At 49.7% G+C, this 23,927-nt stretch overlaps 1 protein-coding gene across 1 annotated transcript in view; it reads right to left on the reverse strand.

Annotated features, from left to right (window-relative positions):
- LOC140431035 (immunoglobulin superfamily member 22-like) overlaps nucleotides 1-23,927 on the reverse strand; it is a 181,863-nt gene that overhangs the window by 133,281 nt on the left and 24,655 nt on the right. Inside the window, exons 4-6 of the mRNA XM_072518935.1 lie at nucleotides 13,325-13,461; nucleotides 10,490-10,589; nucleotides 3,499-3,541 (exon numbers count right to left, since the gene is read on the reverse strand). Coding sequence (XP_072375036.1) covers nucleotides 3,499-3,541; nucleotides 10,490-10,589; nucleotides 13,325-13,461 — 280 coding nt within the window. The remainder of the gene's footprint in view (nucleotides 1-3,498; nucleotides 3,542-10,489; nucleotides 10,590-13,324; nucleotides 13,462-23,927) is intronic.

A 23,927-nucleotide genomic window follows, 5' to 3' on the forward strand; every position in this document is an offset into this window, starting at 1 on the left:
GAGGGTTGGTGCAGACTCAATGGGCTGAATGGTGTCCTTCTGCACTGCAGGGATTCTATGGTTCTTTGATCCGCAATGTATTCTCTATACATCCTCCCGTTACTCTTATCAAGTCCATAATTGCTCTTGCATATCTTCTATATATCATATAATTATTTATTAAGAATTCGCTTTATACCCCAGAGTTGCCCATTAAATGTCCTCTGTGTATACAAGCATCCTCCATATAGTATGCATCATAATTACTCGCCTAGTACTCCAAGACATCACAGTTATACAGCACGTTCAGATTGGACATTTAGCAAAGCAATATCATTTATATAGGATGGGATTTAGCAGCCTCATCATGCTGACTTGGTCTCGGGACAAGACCATTGAATCCAACGAAAGATGATCGAAACGCACCCACGAGACTTAATTAAATCTGGTGCCACTTCACGATCTGGATCTTGCCCTCACTGGCCGTGATTCAGACCTGCAAATTTAAATGATCCATTAGGCCCACTTAAATATGCATTCGCGGGATTCTCCCGGGACCTAACGGCCCGCGAGACCTTGACAGGGTGCTGTTTAGTACTGTTTTTTTACAGACATGGACTAGTCGTAATGGCACCTGGGGTGTCTCTCAGGTCATTAGGGACCCCCCCCCCCCCCCGGATGCTCAGGAACAGGGCAGGTGGCACCCTGGCACTCCCTCAGGCACCTGAGCACCTTGTCATTGCCAGTCTCACACATTGGCAGTGCCACTGCCAGGATGCCCATGTAGTTCTACCAGGGTGCCCAGGTTGCCACAGCCAGGGATTGGGCCTTACCAGGTGGAGGGGGATTCCCGGGGACCTCCCTGAAGTTGGGATGGCTGGGCCGGGGGTGGGGGGTGAGGTTGGGTCATAAACGGGGGTGGTGTGAGGGAGGAGGGGGGAATAAAAGGAGAGGGAAAGATCCGGGCAGCCAGACAAAATGGTGCCCGGTCTGCGAGGAGTCTTTCCTGCTCAGCTCGCCAGCAGGAAATGACTCAATTGTGGCCTCGGTGGAGAGAAACTCCCCGAGGCAAAATAAAAAGGCAAAGTGCTGTTGAATGGTGCCGAGGAATGTGCCCAAAACTGGACATTGATTTTCTTCTGTTGAATCGCACCAATAGGGCACGATCCAATGGCCGTGCTGCGCCGGAAAAGCAGCTTGCCGCGGTGCAGCATGGTTGATAAAAGCCAGGATCTACTCTGCTTGCAACAGCTTCCGAGATCCAATGTGATCTGCGAGACGTTGTGATGTAAATCTAGCCCATTGTTGGCGGGATCACTTTTTTGGCAAATCTGCATATGTGAGTGAGACAGCTAGGCTCACTGTAATGTGCAGATTCCCGAGATACCTGAGGCTTTGGGATTCATCCCCTTCACCTCGGGTGAGCGCCGTTCAGCACTGGTCCCCACAAGATGGAATGGCACTTGTGAGGGGCTCCCGAGGGATCAGAGGCCCCCAGCTGCAAGCCCTTTGGTATGATGATGCCATGGCACTCTGATGCCACCTGGGCACCCTGGCAGTGCCAGCCTGGCACCTTGGCAGCTGGTATAGGCACTGCCAGGGTGCCAAGTTGACATTTTTTGCTCATGTGCGATTGGGCCAGAGGTGTGCTGCGTGGGTGTTGGGGGGCCGGGGACCCTCCTTTAGTACATTTGGGCTAGGGTAGAGGTCAGAGATGACTTTGGGGGCCTTGGAGATAGGGATGCCATTTAAAAATGGTCCCAACCTCTTGTTACACTGGGGAGTTCCACTGAGCAGAGCTCCACACTGTACAAAATGGACCTATGTACGGTCTCAGCCATACATTCCAGTTCAGGCCCCTTATACAATGAGCGTTGGGAAACCCACAGCTAAACACACTCACAATGGGATTTTGTTCCCCTTTGGGTGAATCGTGCCCAGAGACTATTATTTGCTCTAGAGTTTCTTCATCAATAGCATACATAACAATCAGGTACGCTTTATATGAACCATGCTGTCCACTGTATATTCTCCATAGAAACGCATCAGTTAGTGAAACTCCTATGTAGCTTGTATTTAGCTACTGATTATAATATACATATGTGTGTGTATATATTATTCCCAAGACTGATGGATGCCATCAGATATGCACTTATATGTGTGTATATATCTGCCCATTCTATTTCCATTCTGCATTCTCCAGTTCCTGTGTATCTTCTCTGCACCAACAAAAAGTGCTGGACAATCTCAGCAGGCCTGACAGCATCTATGGAGAGAGAAGGGAGCTAACGATTCGCGTCTGGATGACTCTTTGTCAAAGCTCGAGAGAACTGGAAATGGGGTCAGATTTATGCTGTAGTGGGGGTGGGGAGGTTGAGCGGTGGGGCTGGATTGGGGGCCAGCAATATGTGGCGATAGACAAAGATGTCGAGGACAGAAGACAAAAGGAATGTAAATGGAGGGGATTAAGGCGAAGAAGGGTGCTGATAGTGGCACATAAAGAGATTAGAATTTGTGAACAGCAGTACAAAAGTGAACAGTGTGTCACGTGTAACGGGCAACTAGGAACAATTAACCCAAGTGGAGTGAGGGGGAGGGGAAATAGATCAATGGAAGCAATTAAAATAAATTGATAGAAATAAAAATAGGGTTACGGTGGAGGAGGGAGTTCACAGTGTGAAGTTGTTGAACTCAATGTTAAGTCCGGAATGCTGTCACATGCCTATTCGGAAGATGAGGTGCTGTTCCTCCAGTTTGCGCTGGGCTTCACTGGAACACTGCAGCAAGCCAAGTATAGACATGTGTACGGAGAGCAGAATGATGACTGCTTTGCAGAACCCCACCGGCCCGTCCGCAAGCAGGACCCAGTCCTTCCTGTCATTTGCCATTTCATCTCACCGTCCTGCTCTCATATCTACATGTCCATCCCTGGCCTGCTGCAATGTGAACCGCTCTGCGCAGCGCGCCCCCCCCCCCCCCCCCCCCCCCCCCGCAGCATAAATCTGACCCCATTTCCAGTTCTCTCTAACTTTGACAAAGAGTCATCTAGGCTTGAAACATTAGCTCCCTCCTCTCTCCACAGATGCTGTCAGACCTGCTGAGATTGTCCAGTATTTTCTGTTTTTGTTTCAGATTCCAGCATCCGCAGTAATTTACTTTTATCCTCTCTACAGTTCTTGGTGCTTCTGTTGCTTACTGAGGATAATTACCAACTAACTCAAGAACAGCTTCTTCCCTACTGCCATCAGACTTTTGAATGGACCTACCTCGTATTAAGTTGATCTTTTCTCTACTAACTGTAACATTATATTCTGCAGTCTCTCCTTCCTTCCCTATGTACGGTATGCATTGTTTGTACAGCGTGCAAGAAACAGTACTTTTCACTGTATACTAATACATGTGACAATAATAAATCAAATCAAATCAAAGGATCTTCAAACTATCACATGTATCACAATATCGCGAAGTGCAAGGTGCTCTCTTGAAGTCTCTCTGAGACTTCATGTGCTGGAGACTTACCTTTTCTTCAACATTGTCCGGAAATTCAATTGTTTATCTTGATCTGGAACAAAATAACAAATTCTACATGAACAGTCAATAAATTTTGGATTCCATCAGAGTGAACATTTCACGTAGAAGACTAGTTGACTACCATCAGGTTAACAACATTCAGTTTCAGCATTAATATTACAAATATGGCCAATAGAATCAGGTTTTTCAGGAGTTGAGTGTTAACTTTATAGAATATGTTTCGTATGATCCCTTATAATGTCTCTCATTCTTCAGGTCAACTTTACTTCGAGCTTACTTTAAGCAACAGGTCGATCTATAATCGGGGTCTATCTGTATATTTGTGGATTGTTTCAGAGGATAGGTCAGGCTTAATGCACTCGGAATTGGTTGAATCACATCCCTCGTGGGTAAAATGTAGCTGAGCCTGTGTGAAAGCACCCAGAATCGTCCAGTAAAATAACAAGGTAGAGTTTGAGAAAGTCTGACCTCAGTAGAATTACCACAATCAGGGTTTGTTTTTGCTAAATTTTATCTTTGGCTTTATTAGCACCTTCCTCAATCCCTTCCACGCAGGGGAGATCAACCATAATGTTAGGCTGAGGCCCAATATTATAGAATTTACAGTGATGAAGAAGGCCATTTAGCCCATCGAGTCTACACCGGCCCCTGAAAGAACCCCCTCCCCCACCTAAGCCCACACCTCCACCCTATTCCTGTAACCCACCAACCCCACCTAACTTTTGGACACTACGGGGCAATTTAGTGTGACCAATCCACCTAACCTGCACATCCTTGGACTGTGGGAGGAAACCGGAGTGCCCAGAGGAAACCCAGACATACACAGAGAGAATGTACAGACTCCGCACAGACAGTGACCTAAGCAGGAAATCGAGCCTGGGTCCCTGGCGCTGTGAAGCAGCAGTGCTAACCACTGTACTACCATGCTGCCTTTCAGATATAAACTGGAAATAAAACTAGTTCTCTGTTCTTGGGACATAGCTGATTTTGATAAAGCTGCATTTAGTGTCAGACATACCCACCCTTGGAGGTGATGGTCGACTTGAACTGGTGCAGCCTTTGTACCGACTGTGCTCCCATGATGGTATTAGTTAGAAAATTCCAGTCGTATGACCCAATGGCAGTGAATCTGAAGGAAAAGTGATGCAGTTCCAAGGTAGAATAGTGTATGATTTAAGGCAGGATGTCCCAGCCCCAACAGCAGCGGGCACCATCACAGGCGGCTCGAGAAAGGTTGGAGACTTTTAATAGCTCTCCAGATTTTCCTGTTCTACCCACGACAATGCCTGCCAGTGTCGGAGCAAGGAGATACTGCCTTTATGTGAGAGCTTAGAGTTATTGCTGGTCCCGTGATGGTGCTGCTCCTTCTTGTTCGTATCGATTGCTGTTTGAGAGATACTGTTAAAGGAAGCTTATTGAGTTGCTAAAGTTCACCTTGGGCCTACTACAGCTACTGTGTGCTGTTCGGTGGGAGTAGATATTGAATCCAATGTGGTGTGCCTATCAAGAGCAACTGAAAGTTTAAGAGTGTGCACCCACTCACACTGAGGTCAGACATGGAGCTGGGTGCAGGCAGCAGAATGGATAGGAAGTTATCTACAGGTCGAAAAGTGGAGTATATGGGTTAAGGGCAGCTGCTCAGGCTGGCAAAAGGTGAGAAGGAAAGAAATGGAATCACAGGAATCAGTCTGAGATCAATTGGTGACAATTTACCGTAATGATTAGACTCAGGAATTGCAAGTACAACAACAAATTGAGGGACCTAGTTAATGCAAAAGAAGATTATGACAAATACCAGATGGCATTAATCAAACTGAATAATGGGTGTTTAAATGGCAAATTAATTTCTAAATAAATAAATGTGAGGAGGCGCATTTTGGTTGGAAGGCGAATTAAGTCACATACAGCTTGGATAATAAGCCTAACTGGGGTACAGGGGTAAAGGAATCTAGTGGTGCCCATACACAGATCACTAAAGGCAGGGATGCAGGGTAATAAGGCCAAAAAAGAAATCCAAGCACAGGAGTTTGTTTTCAGGGAGAATCAATGGAAGTCATGTTAAACTTGTATGCACCCTTCCTTAAGAATACTGTTTACAATTCTCTCCATTTTACAGAAGAAGATGCACAAAAGATTAACAACTGAGACATTACAACTATCAAGAAAGATTGGGGTTCCTTTCCAGAAAAGGAGACTTGATGGAGGTCTTTGAAATGATAAAGGGTTTTGATAGGGTAGACATAGAGAAGATATTTCTACTTGTAGAGGAGTTCAAAACCTTGGTGCCATAAATACAAGATGGCCACAGATAAATCCAATCAGGAATTGAGGATAAACCCACCTTATCCCAATGTGATAAAACTATGGAGTGCTCTACTGCAAGGAGTAATTGAAGCAAATAGCATAAATGCATTTTAGGGAGATCTAAATAATTACATGTGAGAGGAAAGAATAGAAGATAAAGTTGGATAAAAACAGAGGGAAGAGGCCTGTTGGGAGCATAAACATGACAATAGTCCAGTTAGGATAAATGGCCTATTTCTATGCCGTAGGCTTGATGCAACACAGCTCAGATCAGAGCAACACGACTTCCATTGTAACATGAGGCACACTGAGAGATAAAGCCATGACAAACCCATCTAGCCCCTTACAGCTGGCTCAGAGCTGCATTCTTGGAACACAGGAAAGGGGTGTGGAAACCCAGTCAACAGAAATGCTACAACTGGTGACTTCAGGTGGCGGCCATGGAATTGGAGGTCGCGTATTTGGTAGCTCCTGCTTGTGGTGGACTTTTTGGACCTTTTCTCCCAACTGTTGTGGAATTTGATCAGAAAATTCAGAGGCAGGTGAGACAGGGAGGAGGAACCCTCACCAGTTTTTGGAGATGTGGACCAGAAGTGGTCTTATAAGAAGAAATAGCCGGGCAGTAGCTGCAGAACCTACAGCACAGGAGAACATGGCGGAGGTGCAGGATCCTGGATTGGCGGCCCAGTGGTCAACGGCACAGCTGGTGAAATTCATTCAGGAGAGTTTTGCCAAGCAAAAAAGGGAAGGTTTAGACCCGATTAAGGCATCGCTCTGCGGGTGGAACAGAGACTAGAAGTCCACGGACTGGCGATCCAGAGGATGAAAGAGAAGGTGGCCGAGCACGAGGACCAGCTAACCGCGCTGGAGGTGGAGATGGGGCTGATGAGGGACCACCAGAAAAGGCTGCAGGAGAAGGTGGAGGATTTGGAGAACAGGTCCCATAGACAGAACCTGAGGATCGTCGGTCTCCCGGAGGATAGCGAGGGATCGGACGCAAGGGCATACGTGGCAAGTATGTTTGAAAAGCTGCTGGATGATGGGACATTTGCTCGACCCTTGGAAGTGGACAGAGCGCATAGAGCGCTTGCGAGGAAGCAGCGTTTGAATGAGCCCCCGAGGGCGATGGTGCTGCGGATGCACCGGTTCCTGGATAAGGAACAGATTTTGCGGTGGGCCAAGCAGGCACGGAGCTGCAAGTGGGAGAACAGAAAGCTGCGCATCTACCAGGACCTGGGTGAGGAACTGGCCAAAAGAAGAGCGGGATTTAATAGGGTAAATTCGGCCCTCTTCAAGAAGGGGGTGAAGTTCAGAATATTACACCCAGCTTGTTTGTGGGCCACCTACGAGGGTCAAGAACATTATTTTGGATCGGCGGATGAAGCGATGGACTTTGTTAAGGACAAAAGACTGGCAGGTGACTGAAGATACTGACGTTGGGGGTGGGTAATGCTGTGCTTGTGCTGTTAAAGTTATTTGCATTTTGGACTGTACATGGAGTGCTTTTTGTATCAATATTTGGACCGTTGCTCAGTTTTGTTCGTGAGTTAACTTTGTTCTTGTGGGGGGATGGGGGTCAATTTCTTCTTATGTGTGTCTGTTGGGGATTGTGATGTTTTGAATATGTATATTCGAGCGGGGGGGGGGGGGGGAGGAGAAAGAACAATAGTGGGTAGGATGTTTGGAGCCATGGGCGGGGCTACCAGGCTAGCTGTGCGGGCTAGCTCATGGAAACGCAGTGGGGGGGCGAGCAGGTGATAGGTTTGTTGAGGGGGGTTGGGATTGTTGTACTGTTAATGGGGGGGAGGGGGTGGGCGGAGGGGAATTGCTCTGCTGACAGGGGAGGGACTGTTGCTGTGAGACAAATTGGAGGTCGAGGACGGTGGGTGCCCGGGGGCGGGCCTGTGGAGGCGCGGGACACGAGCTGGAGGCTGGCCTAAGAATCATAGAATTTACAGTGCAGAAGGAGGCCATTCGGTTCATCGAGTCTACACTGGCTCTTGAAAAGAGCACCCTACCCAAGCCCACACCATCACTCTATCCGCGTAACCCAGTAACCCCACCCAACCTTTTTGGACATCAAGGGTAATTTAGCGTGGCCAATCTACCTAACCTGCACATCTTTGGACTGTGGGGGGAAACCGGAGCACCCGGAGGAAACCCACGCACACACGGGGAGAACATGCAGACTCCGCACAGACAGTGACCCAAGCCGGGAATCGAAACTGGGACCCTGGAGCGGTGAAGCAACTGTGCTAACCACTATGCTACCGTGCTGGGGCGGGGGGGGGGGGTGTTGCCCCCCAACCAGGCTGACCACATGGAACATTAGAGGGCTGAATGGGCCGGTCAAGAGGGCTCTCGTGTTCGCACATTTGAGGAGGTTGCAGGCGGACGTGGCAATGCTGCAGGAGACACACCTGAGGATAATGGATCAGACTAGACTGAGGAAGGGGTGGGTTGGGCAAGTATTTCACTCGGGGTTGGACTCTAAGACTAGGAGGGTTGCGATCCTGATCAATAAGCGGGTGTCATTTCAGACAGGGGATATAGTTGCGGACTCGGGGGATAGGTATATCATGGTGAGTGGGAAGCTGGAGGGGATGCCGGTGGTCTTCGTAAATATTTACGCACCAAACTGAGACGATGTGGAGTTTATGAGGTGGGTGTTAGGGAAGATCCCAGACCTTGACTTGCATAAGCTGATCATGGGGTGGGGGGGGCACTTCAATATTGTCATTGATCCAAGATTGGACCGAGTTCATGGACAGTGAGGGTGCCAGCCGCGGCGAAGGAACTAAAGGGGTTCATGGAGCAGATGAGAGTGGGGGGTAGACTCATGGAGGTTCGGACGGCCAAGAGCGAAGGGGTTTTCCTTCTATTCCTATGTTCACAAAGTATACTCCCGTATTGATTTTATCATCTTGAACAGGGCTTTACTGGCGGGGGTGGTGGGTACCGGGTATTCGGCGATTGCTGTGTCGGACCATGCCCCACACTGGGTGGATCTACGGGTGAGCAAGGAGGGTGGTCAGCGCCCGCAATGGAGATTGGACGTAGGACTGTTAGCGGATGAGGGGGTATGCAGGCGTGTGAGGGAAGCCAGCGAGTATTATTTGGAAATAAATGACACGGGGGAAGTCTCAGCAACAACGGTTTGGGAAGCGCTGAAGGCAGTAGTGAGGGAGGACCTAATCTCGATACGGGCCCATAGGGAAAAGGTGGAGCGAGCAAAGATAGATAGGCAGGTTGGGAAAATACTCCAGATGGATAGGAGATATTCGGAGGCCCCGGAGGCAGGGTTTTTGAACGAGCGGCAGAAGCTACAGATGGAGTTTGGTCTGTTATCTACAGGGAAGGCGGTGGAGCAATTGAGGAAGGCGAGGGGGGCGATATGAGTATGGGGAGAAGGCCAGCAGGATGCTTGCACGCCAGCTAAGGAAAAGAGAGGCGGCCAGGGAGATAGGAAGAGTGAAGGACAGAGGAGGGAATACGGTCTTGGACCCAGCAGGGGTGAACGGGGTATTTAAGGAGTTTTACAGTCAACTATATGTGTCGGAACTCCCAGCTGGAGAGAAGGGGATGAGGCAGTTTCTGGAAGGGTTGGAGTTTCCAAAAGTGGAGGAAGGGTTGGTGGAGGGGTTGGGAGCCCCGATTGGGATTGAAGAAATAGTAGAGGAACTGGAAGCCATGCAATCGTGTAAGGCCCCGGGACCGGACGGCTACCCAGTGGAATTCGATAAGACGTTCTCTGGGATGGTGGGCCCGCTGCTGGTGAGGGCGTTTAATGAGGCAAGGGAGCGGGGTGTTCTTCCCCCAATAATGCCACAGGCTTCGATTTCATTGATCCTTAAGTGGGAGAAAGACGCAGAGATATGCGGGTCATACAGGCCAATCTCCTTATTGATTGTCGATGCCAAACTGTTGGCTAAAATCTAGGCCTCAAGGATAGAAGACTGTGTCCTGGAGGTGATAGGGGAAGTGTTTGTTAAGGGCAGGCAGCTAATGGCCAATGTTAGAAGGCTCTTAAATGTGATCATGATGCCCTCCGAGGGGAGGGAGATGGAGGTAGTGGTCGCTATGGAGGAGGAAAAGATCTTCGACCGGGTGGAGTGGAATTATTTATAGGAGGTGTTGGGACTGTTCGGGTTTGGGCAGGGCTTCATTGACTGGGTTTGGTTGTTGTACCAGGCACCGGTGGCGAGTGTACGAACAGATCGTCTGACTTTGGGCTACTTTCGACTGCACCGAGGGACAAGGCAAGGATGTCCCCTCTCCCCATTGCTGTTTGTTTTGGCCATAGAGCCGCTGGCGATGGCGCTAAGAGGATCAAAGGACTGGAAGGGGATGATCCGGTGGGGGTTGGAACACAGGGTCTCGCTATATGCAGACGACCTACTCCTGTATATTTCCGACCCGTTAGGGGGGTGTGGGAGAGTATGCGGATCTGAGGGGAATTTGGCCAGTTTTCAGGGTACAAATTGAATATGGGTAAATGAGTATAATCTTAAAAACAGTTTTTAGAACACTATATTCAAGAAAAGACAATCACAAATGGGCTAGAAACAAATCTTGTTCCTCGTGACCATCTGTGGGAACAGATCTGAAGCAACACAACATCAATATGCACTAAATAAACATTATCATATATAATCCACCCAGGCTCAGAGCTTACTCTCAGTCACTGTCAATGAAAAGGTATATGTGCAGTCAGCATGAGTGTTGGAAGCAATGCATTTGTAGGCATCCTCATCTTCCGGAGTGACATTATCGATCTGTAAAAGTCAGAACATCTGCAAATCATGTATTGCTTAAACAATGAAAACATTGTCATTCGGTAGAACAGAACTGGCAGAATGCAAAGCTAGTTAAAACCTGGTCTTAAATGAGCCATCTCATTGCTGATTGAATCAAAATAGCACATGTAGCAGGACTGGCTAATCTGGTATTGTACTTATCAAGGCAGACTTGAAAACTGGAAGGCAGTAAGATGTATGGAGCTGGATTGGTATATCAAGAGTACTGACTAAATAAATCAGTAGTGTTCTTGTTAGTGTGGGATATCTAAGGACTGATTAAACTGCAATATATTACTGGGTCACAGAATCGCAGAACACGTACAGTGCAGAAAGAGGCCATTCAGCCCATCAAGTCTGCAATGACACTCCGAAAGAGCACCCCACCCAGGCCACTCGCCGGCCTATCCCCGTAGCCCTACCGCACCTTTGGACACTAAGGGGCAATTTAGCATGGCCAATCGACCTAACCTGCACATCTTTGGACTGTGGGAGAAAACCGGAGCACCCGGAAGAAACCCACGCAGACACAGGGAGAAAGTGCAAACTCCACAAAGACAGTCACCCAAGGCTGGAATTGAATCCAAGTCCCTGACGCTGTGAGGCTGCAGCGCTAATCACTGTACCATCGTGCTGCCCCATTGATTGAATTGAGACTGAATGCTTAATTGGACTTTATAACTCAATATTTATGAAACCAGTACAAAATAGCACTGTTCATCTCTGTACTGACTGAGTTGGAAGTGTGGTGGGACAGGATCGGCTACTGCGCACGTGCAAATATCTGTCTCAGGATTGACTCCTCAAGATTATTTGTCACTCCAAAACCACAAGTCCTGGATAGAGTTACTAATGCCGATTCCTACAGTGCAAAAAGCCTATCAGGTCTGCACCGACCCTCCGAAAGAACACCCTACCTAGAGCCACTCCCCTGGCCCTATCCTTGTAACCATGCACTTTGATCATGGCCAATCCACCTAATCTGCACATCTTTGGATTGCAAATTCTTTGGAAACCTAAGCACCCAAAGGAAACCCACGCAGGCACGGGAAGAACATACAGACTCCGCACAGTCACCTGAGGCCGGAATCGAACCCAGGTCCATGGTACTGTGAGGCAGCAGTGCTAACCACTGTGCCACCGTGCTGGCCTTTTATCGGACTCCACCCTTAAGGGCTGACTGATTTGACAAGGTGTCGACAAGGTCTCAGTACTGATCAGATCAGGAGCTTAAATGTTACTGGAGTGACGGCTTCAAGAGGCCAGATTTTGTCAAAACAATGGTGAAGTTAATGGCAACCACTGTTATTTATGTATAAATGGTACAGAAATATTTGAGAAAGGGCAGATGCCCGATTAAATGTAGAAATTCCAAAAGTACCATCTGGATTGTACTGTTCCACAATTACCTTTGAGAAAATGACAGCTTCTACACTGAGTCAGCATTGAAATGCATTGAACGGCAGGAAACTGTTCTAACGTTGGTTAGGTCACTGTTAGAGTATTGTGTGCAATTCTGGAATCCACATTACAGGAGGGATGTGAAAGCAATTGAAAGGGTGCAGAGGAGATTTGCCAGGATGTTATCTGGTGGGGGAGTTTTAGCTATGAAGAGAGATTGGATAGACTGGGATTGTTTTCTCGGAGCAGAGGAGACTGAGGGGGGACATGATTGAGATATAAAATTCTGACGGGCGAAGATAGAGTAGACAGTAATAAACTTTTCCTCTTGGTGGAGGAATCACTAACCAGGGGACATAGATTTAAGGTGAGGGGCAGGCGGTTTAGAGGGGATGTGAGGTAAAGCTTTCTCACCCAGAGAGTGGTGGAAGTCTGGGACTCGCTGCCTGAAAGGGTGCTGGAGGCCGAGTCCCTCATAACATTTAAGAAGTATTTAGTAGTGCACTTGCAATGCCAGAGCATATATGGCTATGGGCAAGTGCTAGAAAACGGGATTAAAATGGTGGTTGTTTTTGACCGGTGCAGACGTGGTGGGCCGAAGGGCCTTTTCTGTGCTGTAGACCTCTATGACGCTATCACTATGCCTAGGTGTGCGGCTGATGTGAACTAAATTCTTGTTATTGTGTCACAATTCTTTCAACAATTTTAAGTTTTATTTACTCCCAGTTAATATCTTCGATACTGAAAATGAACTATAATAAGTGTGGAATCTCATTCCTTCCTACATTATGTTGGTGATTTTTAAAATTTCTACTTTCAAATGAAAATAATGTTTTTTAAAAGTATTCCTTTCTGTTCATTTTTTTTCTTAATCCAAACTTTCTTTCCCTATTTTTTTCTATTCATCATTGAATTCAGTTACTCTAATTTACATTTCCTTCTCAGACCTTGCACTATTTATTTTGCAACCCTTCAACTCAGTGGTGAAGAAGATACCCTGTTGTTTGCCTGTTCACTCAGGTCCTAGATGCAGTTCCTTGCTGCAGTTTCATCACCAGCCACACAAAAATCTATAATATGTTTGGGTAAGTTTAACAGATGGCAGGTGTCATTGGATCTCCTGCTCCAGCAACATGTGGCACATTATTGGCTAAGTAAGAGTATAACAAGGCTAGATATGTTTGCATATTAGTATTACACTAACTATTGTGCTCCCACTTACCTTTCAAATGCTGATCAACTAACTGCCTTAAACTTAGCTGGTTAAAACAATCCATAGTAGCTCTACAATGACATCTATTGGTTTCAAATACCTTTAGAACATTCTCCTTAGTGATGCCGTCAAAGAAAATCTTTGCTCCTTCTTTGATTGACTTTCCACTTCCTCGCTTCCACTGGATAGTGGGTTTGGGGTTCCCAGACACCTTAGCTCTAAAAATTGCATCTTTGCCTAGAGTAACAACAGACACTTCAGTAGTATCAGCATAAATTGATATGAGAGGCGTATTACTCGCGCACACGTCAAAATTTCACTGAGTGTCATTTAAAACACATCGGTTAATGTGCTCACATAGATTCAGTGTGTGTTATGTTACATTCATGTCAAACCATATATCAAGATGTAGAGAACTAATGTCCCTCATTCAAAGCAATATTTCCAAAACAAATTCTTCTCCTTAATCATAATTAAGGAATCTGCTTCAGGTCGACAATCCTAGGACTGAAGGATGGACCAAAGAAAATGAACAAATCTGGTAGCACAGTGGTTAGCACTGTTGCTTCACAGCTCCAGGGTCCCAGGTTCGATTCCCGGCTTGGGTCACTGCCTGTGCGGAGTCTGCACATCCTCCCCGTGTGTGCATGGGTTTCCTCCGGTTTCCTCCCACAAGTCCCGAAATAATATAATAATAATCGCTTATTGTCACAAGTAGACTTCAATGAAGTTACTGTGAAAAGCCCCTAGTCGCCACATTCCGGCGCCTGTTCGGCGAGGCCGGTACGTGAATTGAACCCGCGCTGCTGGCCTTGTTCTCCATTACAAGTCAGCTGTTTAGACCACTGTGTTAAACCTAGAAAGACCTGCTTGTTAGGTGAATTGGATATTCTGAATTCTCCCTCAGTGTACCCGAACAGTCACCGGAATGTGGTGTCGAGGGGATTTTCACAGTAACTTCATTGCAGTGTTAATGTAAGCCTGCTTGTGACAATAAAGATTTTTTTTTAAAAAAGCGATATGAAGGGTTGGACTCTTCTTGAAGTTTTCTCTCACCTTGATTTTCATGTATGACTATTATTCAGGCTCGGGGCTGTTTAGCACATGGCTAATTCGCTGGCTTTTAAAGCAGACCAAGGCAGGCAAGCAGCACGGTTCAATTCCCGTAACAGCCTCCCCGAACAGGCGCCGGAATGTGGTGACTAGGGGCTTTTCACAGAAACTTCATTGAAGCCTACTTGTGACAATCAGCGATTTTCATATGGCCTCCCGGGGGCTCAGGTCCAGTTTCACGTGCATCACTTTAGAAATTACCCCAAAAATCTCCTTCCAGTACTCCTCTAGCTTTGGACAGGACCAAAACATATGAACGTGATTAGGACTCCCTGAGTATTTCCCCGGGGCCATCAGGAGCGGCGCTTTCAATCCCGACCCCCTGCACAAACTCTCCTCCATTCTGACCCACTGGGAATCAACCCCTCTGACCCAGCTCCACACCTTCTCCACATTCGCCGCCCAGTAACAATACATCAGGTTCGGAAGACCCAAACCCCCTGCCTGCCTTCCCCTCTGCAGCAGCACCTTTCTAACTCTGGTCACCTTCCCTCCCCATATGAACGAGGTAATCCTTCCCTCAATCTCTCTGAAAAAAGCCTTTGGCAGGAAAATCGGCAGGCATTGAAAAATAAACAGAAATCGCAGCAACACATGTTCATTTTAACCGCCTGTACCCGACCCGCCAGTGACAGAGGGAGACCATCCCACCTTGCCAGATCAGCTTTCACTCTCCCCACCAAACTAGAAATGTTGTACCTGCGAAGCTCCCCCAACTCCCGGGCAACCTGCACCCCCAGGTACCTAAAGTGAGTCCCAGCCCTACGGAATGGCAGCCCCCCACCCCTGCCCCCACCCCCGGCCGAGACACCACAAAATACTCACTCTTGTCTAGATTTAGTTTGTACCCCGAGAAAGACCCAAACACTCGAAGCAACTCCAATATTCCCTCTATCGACACACTCGGTTCCGACACATATAACAGCAAGTCATCGGCATATAAGGACACCCTATGCTCTATCCCGCCCCCCGTACTATTCCTTTCCATACCCCCGAAATTCTTAATGCGATGGCCAAAGGCTCAATCGCAAGTTCAAACAGCAGGGGGGGGACTTAGGACATCCCTGCCTAGTCCCACGGTGGAGAGAAAAGTATGTCGAGCTGATGTTGTTTGTGCGGACACTCACCCTCGGCTCCTTATATAGTAGCTTTACCAGTTCACAAATCTTGGTCCAATCCCAAACCACTCCAGAACTGCCATTAAGTACCCCATTCTACCCAGTCAAACGCCTTCTCAGCGTCCAATGCCACAACCACCTCTGTTTCCTTCCCCTCTGCCAGTGCCATAACGGCATTCAAAACCCTTCTAACGTCTGAAAAGAGCTGCCTCCCTCTCACGAACCCTGTCTGATCTTCATATATCACCTTCGGGAAGCACTCCTCCAGCCTACCCGCCAGGACCTTCGCCAATACTTTAGCGTCCACATTCAGAAACAATATGGGCCTATACGACCCACACTCCGTCGGATCCTTAGCTTTTTTTAGCAGCAGGGAAATCGATGCCTGCCCCAAATTTTGTGGCAACACCCCATTTCCTATCGCCTCTTCAAACATCCCCACCATCAAGGTTGCCAACTTATCCTTGAATTTTTTATAATATTCCACCGGAAACCCATCCGGCCCTGCCACCTTCCCCGACTGCATCCTCCCAATCGCATCCTTTATCTCCTGCTCCACTATTGCTCCTTCTAATGTAGCCCTGTCCCCCTCCCCTAACCTCGGGTACTCCAACCCACCTAGAAATTCCTGCATCTCACGGTCTCCCCCAGGTGGCTCTGACCTGTACAACCTCTCATAAAATTCCTCAAAAACCTTGTTAATCAGACCCGGAGCCACCACCAACTTCCCTGCCCTATCCCTCACCTGCACAATTTCCCTTGCCACTGCCTCCCTCCGGAGCTGACCTGCTAACATATCTCCATGTTCATAAACTGCACCCCTTGCTCGTCTCAGTTGGCGCACCGCCTTCCTGGTAGATAGTCGGTCAAAGCTCGCCTGTAGTTCCTTCCTCTTTTCCAGCTTTGCTGGGTCCCCATCTTCTGCATAACTCCTATCTACCTGCAACATCTCATCTATTACCCTCTGCCGCTCCAACCTCTCCTCTTTGTCCACCTTGGCTGTGGTATTATAGGTATTGCGGTACCTGATAGGCTAAAGCACCATTGGTGGAAACTGTATGCTTTCTAATGGTTGGAATGTATGATAGCTCTGCCCTGCTAGGCAGAGTATAAGAACCAGTGCCGCCCCAGCAGCCTTCATTTCTGTACCTGAGCTGCTGGGGGAAACATCTAGCTTATTAAAGCCTTCAGTTGGACTACAACCGCGCTTTAGTGGTCATTGATCGTGCATCAATTTAATAAGCTAGTTTTTTTTTTTATGAAGAAAGGATGGAGCTCCGAATCAAGCCGGAGTGTCTGCAACTTAGCCCCCACGCGGCAAACTCAGCGGCAATCTTTAAGCACTGGCTGGCGTGCTTTTCAGGGTATCTCGGGACGGCCGAAAACACACCCACAGGAGAGCAGAAACTGCACGTCCTGCACTCAAGGGTGAGCCCGGAGATTTACACCCTCATCGAGGAAGCAGAAGACTTTGATGCAGCAATAGAGCTGCTAAAAGGACACTATATTCGCGCGGTAAACCAGGTCTATGCCCGGCACCTGCTTGCAACAAGGCGACAAACCCCTGGGGAATCACTGGAGGAATTCTACAGTGCACCCCTGGTGTTGGGAAGATGCTGCAGCTGCCCGCAAGTTTCGGCGAGTGAACACACGGAACTCTTAGTCTAGGACGCTTTCGTGGCAGGTATGCTATTTTCACAAATCCGCCAGCGTCTGTTAGAAAAGGACATCTTGAGTCTCAGGGAGGCACGGGCCCTTGCAGGCTCCCTGGACGTGGCCTCCAGGAACGCCCGCGCTTACGTTTCCGACCGCGCGGCAGCCCCCTGGGCAGCGTGGAACCCCTCCGCGGCCGACCCCGAGACTTCCCCCATTCCCCAACAGGCCTGCGCTGCAAGGCGGCCTGGCAACCCCGAGGGACCCCACTGCTGCTTTTGTGGGCAGGCTAAGTGAGGCACGATCAATTTGGCTGGAGGCGAAGTTGAATTCAAACTGAGGCTTTATTAGTTTCTGAAGTGTGGCCTCCTACAGCAGCTGACGAAATGGCTGCGAGCTGAAGGCCACACATATTTATAACCCAACACCTGGGTGGAGCTAGCATGCAGGGGCCCAGGTGAACCTAAGGTTCTACCGTACAACCCTTATTATAGGAACACAGTGGTTTACCACACCAAGCACTCCCACCAGTGCTGCCCGGCCCACGCATCCACCTGCAAGGGATGCGGCAAAAAGGGCCATTTCATGGGGGTATGCCAAGCCTGTGCAGTTCTGAGGTCTCTGGCGGTAAATGTGGACCGCAACCACAAACCTCTCCACGGGCCCCGTGCGGTCAGTGGTCTCCGCCATCTTCATATTCCAGGGCCACGTGCGGAACCCCGGCGCCGCCATCTTGTTCCGCGGACGCCATATTGGAGGGATGGGCGCTGTCATTTTGTGCACCCCCAGCCATGTGCGACCAATGGGAGCTGCCATCTTGGATGAACCCCTAGGACCCCAGCTCAGCTGACCACGCACTGCCCGAAGAGAACACTCAACTGCTGCGATTAGCCTCGGTGACTCTGGATCAGTCTCGGCCTCGAACACTCTCAACTGCTACGACGACCGTATTCATCAACGGGCACGAGACGTCCTGCCTAATCGACTCTGGGAGCACGGAGAGCTTCATACACCCTGACACGGTAAGGCGCTGTTATCTCCTCATCCACCCCATTAATCAAAAAATCTCCCTGGCTCCGGTACACACTCGGTGGAGATAAAGGGGTTTTGTGTAGCATACCTCACAGTCCAGGGAAGGGAGTTCAAAAATTTTCGTCTCTACGTCCTTCCCCACCTCTGCGCGGCTACACTCCTGGGTTTAGACTTCCAGTGTAACCTTCAAAGTCTGACCTTCAAATTCGGCGGCCCTATACCCCCCCTTACTGTCTGCAGCCTCACGACCCTCAAGGTCGACCCGCCTTCCCTGTTTGCGAACCTCACCCCGGATTGCAAACCCGTCACCACCAGGAGCAGACGCTACAGTGCCCAGGACCGGATCTTTATTAGGTCAGAGGTCCAAAGGCTACTGAGGGAAAGGGTCATTGAAGTCAGTAACAGCCCCTGGAGAGCTCAAGTAGTGGTGGTAAAGACCCGGGAGAAGCATAGGATGGTCATCGACTACAGTCAGACCACCAACAGGTTTACGCAGCTTGACGCGTACCCTCTCCCTGCATATCCGACCTGGTAAACAGGATCGCGCATTATAAGGTCTTCTCCATGGTGGATCTCAAGTCCGCCTACAACCAGCTCCCCATCCGTACTAGTGACCGCAAGTACACTACCTTCGAGGCAGATGGGCGGCTCTATCACTTCTTAAGGGTTCCCTTTGGTGTCACCAACGGGGTCTCGGTCTTCCAGCGCGAGATGGACTGAATGGTTGACCGGTACGGTTTACGGGCAACATTCCTGTCTCTCGATCTGCGGCCATGACCAGGCAGGACCACGACACCAACCTCCGAAAATTTCTCCAGACCGCTAAAATCCTTAACCTTACATACAACAAGGATAAATGCGTGTTTAGCACCGACCGCCTAGCCATCCTCGGCTACGTAGTGCGAAATGGAGTTATAGGCCCCGACCCTGAACACTTGCGCCCCCTTATGGAGTTCCCCCTCCCTCACTGCTCCAAGGCCCTGAAACGTTGCCTAGGGTTTTTTAGCTACTAGGCCCAGTGGGTTCCCAACTACGCAGACAAGGCCCGTCCCCTGATCCAATCCACAGCTTTTCCCCCCTCGATAGAGGCCCGCCAGGCCTTCAGCCACATCAAAGCAGACATTGCAAAGGCCACGATGCACGCCATCGACGAGTCCCTCCCCTTCCAGGTCGAGAGCGATGCGTCCGACGTAGCTCTGGCGGCCACCCTCAACCAAGCGGGCAGACCCATGGCCTACTTCTCACGTACCCTCCATGCTTCCGAAATCCGCCACTCCTCAGTCGAAAAGGAGGCCCAGGCCATAGTAGAAGCTGTGCGACATTGGAGGCATTACCTGGCCGGCAGGAGATTCACTCTCCTCACGGACCAATGGTCGGTTGCTTTCATGTTTGATAATGCACAGTGGGGCAAGATAAAAAACAAGATCTTGCAGTGGAGGATTGAACTCTCCACCTACAACTATGAGCTCTTGTATCGTCCCGGGAAGCTAAACGAGCCTCCTGACACCCTGTCCTGCGGCACATGTGCCACCGCACAAGTGGACCGCCTCCGAGCCCTCCACGAGGACCTCTGCCACCCGGGGGTCACTCGCTTTTTCCATTTTGTCAAGACCCGCAACCTGCCTTACTCCATCGAGGAGGTCAGGACAGCCACCAGGGACTGCCAAATCTGCGCGGAGTGTAAACCGCACTTCTACTGACCAGAGAAAGCGCACCTGATAAAGGCTTCCCATCCCTTTGAATGCCTCAGCATGGACTTCAAAGGCCCCCTCCCCTCCACCGACTGCAACACGTACTTCCTGAACGTGATTGACGAGTACTCCCGGTTCCCATTCGCCATCCCCTGCCCCGACATGACCGCAACGACCGTCATCAAGGCCCTCCATAGCATCTTTGCACTGTTCGGATTCCCTGCTTACATACACAGTGATAGGGGGTCCTCCTTTATGAGGGATGAACTGCGTCAATTCCTGCTCAGCAAAGGCATCGCCTCGAGCAGGACGACCAGTTACAACCCCCGGGGTAACGGACAGGTAGAGAGGGAGAACGGAACGGTCTGGAAGACCGTCCTGCTGGCCCTACGGTCCAGGAACCTCCCAGTCTCCCGCTGGCAATAATTCCTCCCGGATGCCCTTCACTCCATCCGGTCACTGCTTTGTACGAGCACCAATCAGACGCCTCACGAATGCCTCCTTGTCTTCCCCAGGAAGTCCTCCTCTGGGACCTCGCTCCCGACCTGGCTGGCAGCACCCGGACCCATCCTGCTCCGAAAACACATGCGGGCGCACAAGTCGGACCCATTGGTCGAGAGGGTCCATCTGCTCTATGCTAACCCCCAGTACGCCTACGTGGCGTACCCCGACGGCCGACAAGATACGGTCTCCCTACGGGACCTGGCGCCCGCCGGAACCCCACGCACATCCCAGCCACCAGTCCCACCCTCCCCTCCACTGCAGCACCTTACAGGAGGTTTGGTCCTTCCGCCGGCCCCGTCTAGGCCCCCCCCCATCCACCGTCGCCCCCCGCAGGCGCTCCCTTCCCAGGCCAACCGTTTTCCCCACCAGCGCCGTCTAGGGGTGCTGAAGCTGCCATGGAGATCGAAGCCACGCTCCCGGAGTCACAGACGCCCAAGCCTCCACCGGAGTCACCACCGAAGCTCCGACAATCACAAAGGACGACCAGGGTCCCCGATCGACTGATTGCTTCATTTTAATTGTAAACTGTAAATATAAACCATCAAATGTACATAGCTATCAGAATTGTAAATAGTTACTAAACACTGTGCGGAGGTATTACGGTACCTCCATAACTAATTATACCACGTTGCCATGTTTTGTAGTTTCAGGCCACCACACCCGCCGGACTCTTTTTTTAACAGGGGGTGAATGTGGTATTATAGGTATTATGGTACCTGAGAGGCTAAAGCACCATTGGTGGAAACTGTATGCTTTCTAATGGTTGGAATGTATGATAGCTCTGCTCTGCTAGGCGGGGTATAAGAACCAGTGCCGCCCCAGCAGCCTTCATTCTGTACCTGAGCTGCTGGGGGAAACATCTAGCTTATTAAAGCCTTCAGTTGGACTACAATCTCGCTTTAGTGGTCATTGATCGTGCATCACTGGCCTTAAACAAAATCACCTCACCCCTCACCACCGCCTTAAGAGACTCCCAAGACAACTGCCTTCGACATCTCACCCGTACAGTTGAAACGTACATATTCCTTAATTACCTTTTCAATTTTGTCACAGAACACTTGGTCCCCAAAAGTCACACATCTAATCCACCACGGCCTCTTCGCTACCCCCTTCTCCAGCACCATATCCACCCAATGCGGAGCATGATCCAACCATTTAACCCCAGCCAGCAAAGCCTTCCCCACCATGAAAAAGTCGATCCGCGAGTATACCTTATGGACTGCTGAGAAAAACAAGTACTCCCGTTCCCTCGGGTGCAGAAACCTCCAAGGATCCACCCCTCCCATTTCCACCATTAGCCCAGCCAATGCCTTCGCCCCCTGATGGGACCAGCGAGCGCAGCCGTGACCTGTCCAACCTTGGCTCCTGCACCAAGTTCCAGTCCCCCCCCCCACTATCAGTTTGTGTGTGTCCAAGTCGGGGATGGCCCCAAACTCCTTTGCGAATCCCACATCATCCCAATTGGGGCCGTATACACTTAACAGCGCCACTAACCTCCCCTCCAGTGCCCCTGTCACATTCACATATCTACCCCCCTGATCTGCCACCACCTTCTCCATCTGGAAGCGTACTCTTTTGCTGACCATTACCACTACCCCTCGAGCCCTTCCGTCAAATTCAGAGTGAAACACCTGACTAACCCAGCCCTTATTAAGTCTCACCTGGTCTTTCACCCTCAAGTGAGTCTCCTGCAACATTGCTACATCAGCTTTCAAACTTTTAAGATGCACCCTTTTAAGATGCAAGCACCCTTGACCTCTTGACCGGATCTCCTAACCACCTCACGTTCCACGTGACTATCCTAACTGGGGGTCTCTCAACCCCCCACCCTTCTTATCCACCATCATCATACCACCGGGCCTTCCCCCATGAGCCTGACCTGCCCCTGTCCATTGTTAACATCGAACCCCTTCCCCCCTCCCAAAAACCCCCCCTACATTTCCTCTCAAAAAAAATCTCCCAGCATCGAACCCTTCCCCCCTCCCCCGCTCGCCTCGTAGGCCCATTGAAGCCTGCTATCCAGGCTCCAATGTATGCAGCCCTCCTCTCACCTCACCTCCGTTCACTAGCTGACTTTAGTTAGCTAGTGCGGGTGGCTCCCCCCGCCAAGATATACCGTCCCCTCCCACCCAGTCCCAGAGAAAGAAAGAACAAAACCAACAATCCAACCCATACAATTCACTAAAATAAGATATAACCGTCACAACACAGAATGCCAATCAACCCAACCAATAACTTGAACTCTGTAACAATGTGAAGAGAAGTAAATTACAATACACGTCAGTAAAAGGAAAGTTGTAGCATTTATACATTTTCCAGCTCCCCAATCACAGTCCACAGTCTCTCTTCCAGCTCTGCTCCTCACGTCTGTCCCAAGGCTTCTGCCCTCACGAACACCTCAGCCGCCTCCGCTGTCTCGAAATAAAAGTCTTTGGCTTCATACGTCACCCTCAGCGTCGCCGGGTACACCATACCAAATTGCACCCCCTTTTTGTACAGTACCGCCTTCACTCGCCCGAACGCCGCTCGTCTTTTTGCCAACTCCACCGTCAAGTCCTAGTAGATCCGAACTCCAGCACCATCCCACTGCACCTCGCACTTCTGCTTCGCCCAGCTTAACACCTTCTATTTCATGCGGTACTTATGGAAGCAGATAATTACTGCCCTTGGCGGCTTATTCACTTTGGGCTTTGGCCATAATGACCGATGAGCTTGGTCCAGCTCGCACCGGGAGGGGTTCTCACCCTCCACCAACAGTTCCGCCAACTTCTTAGTGAAGTACTCTGTTGGCGTTGGACACTCTGTCCCTTCAGGCAAGCTCACAATTCTGAGATTGTGCCGCCTCGAGCGGTTCTCCAAGTCCTCGAGCTTTGCTCGGAGTCCTCTGTTGATCTCCACCACCCTCCACAGCTCGTCCCCCATCGAGGTGACCTGGTCGCTGTGCTGCGACACGGCCTCCTCCACTTCCTTCATCTTCTCGCCCTGCTCTCTCACCTCGGCCGATGTCTTTGCCACAGCTACTCTCACCTGGACGATTGCCTCCTCCACCAATGACGTCAATGCGACCGCCATCTCCTTCCTCAAAGCCACCATGTGCCTCGCAAACTGTTTTTCCAGCTCCACCGCCATCACCGCGGTCATCTTCTCCACTGTAAGTAGTGCGGCCCCACCATGCGGTCCGGCATCCGCCATCTTGTCAGCACTTTTGCTCGTCCTCTCATTCAATGGCGAGCCCGCGTTTCCTCCCTTCCTCGACGCTGCTTTTCGCATCCTTTAACGGCTTATTATTTTTCCTTTTTCTTTTTACACCCTTCCTTCCTTCTTCAATCTCTTTCTTGTCATAGAAAAAGCAGGAAAAAAAATTTCCTTCCTTAAAAAGAATGGGAAAAAAAAAAAAATTTCACCAAATTTCTTTAAAACTTTTTTCTCTTCTTTTTTGTATTCCTCCGGAATTTCCCTGGGACCGGGCTTCAGTCTTCTTACCACATTCTAGACGGGAGCCATCCGATGTGGGGCACCTCACCTACATCGCGCCCTGGCTATTCCTGGCGATTGTTGATCAACTTAATTAATAAGGATTAAGGCTGGTCTG

This window comes from Scyliorhinus torazame, chromosome 10 (genome assembly GCF_047496885.1).
Source record: "Scyliorhinus torazame isolate Kashiwa2021f chromosome 10, sScyTor2.1, whole genome shotgun sequence".
In the NCBI taxonomy this organism is placed as follows: Eukaryota; Metazoa; Chordata; class Chondrichthyes; order Carcharhiniformes; family Scyliorhinidae; genus Scyliorhinus; species Scyliorhinus torazame.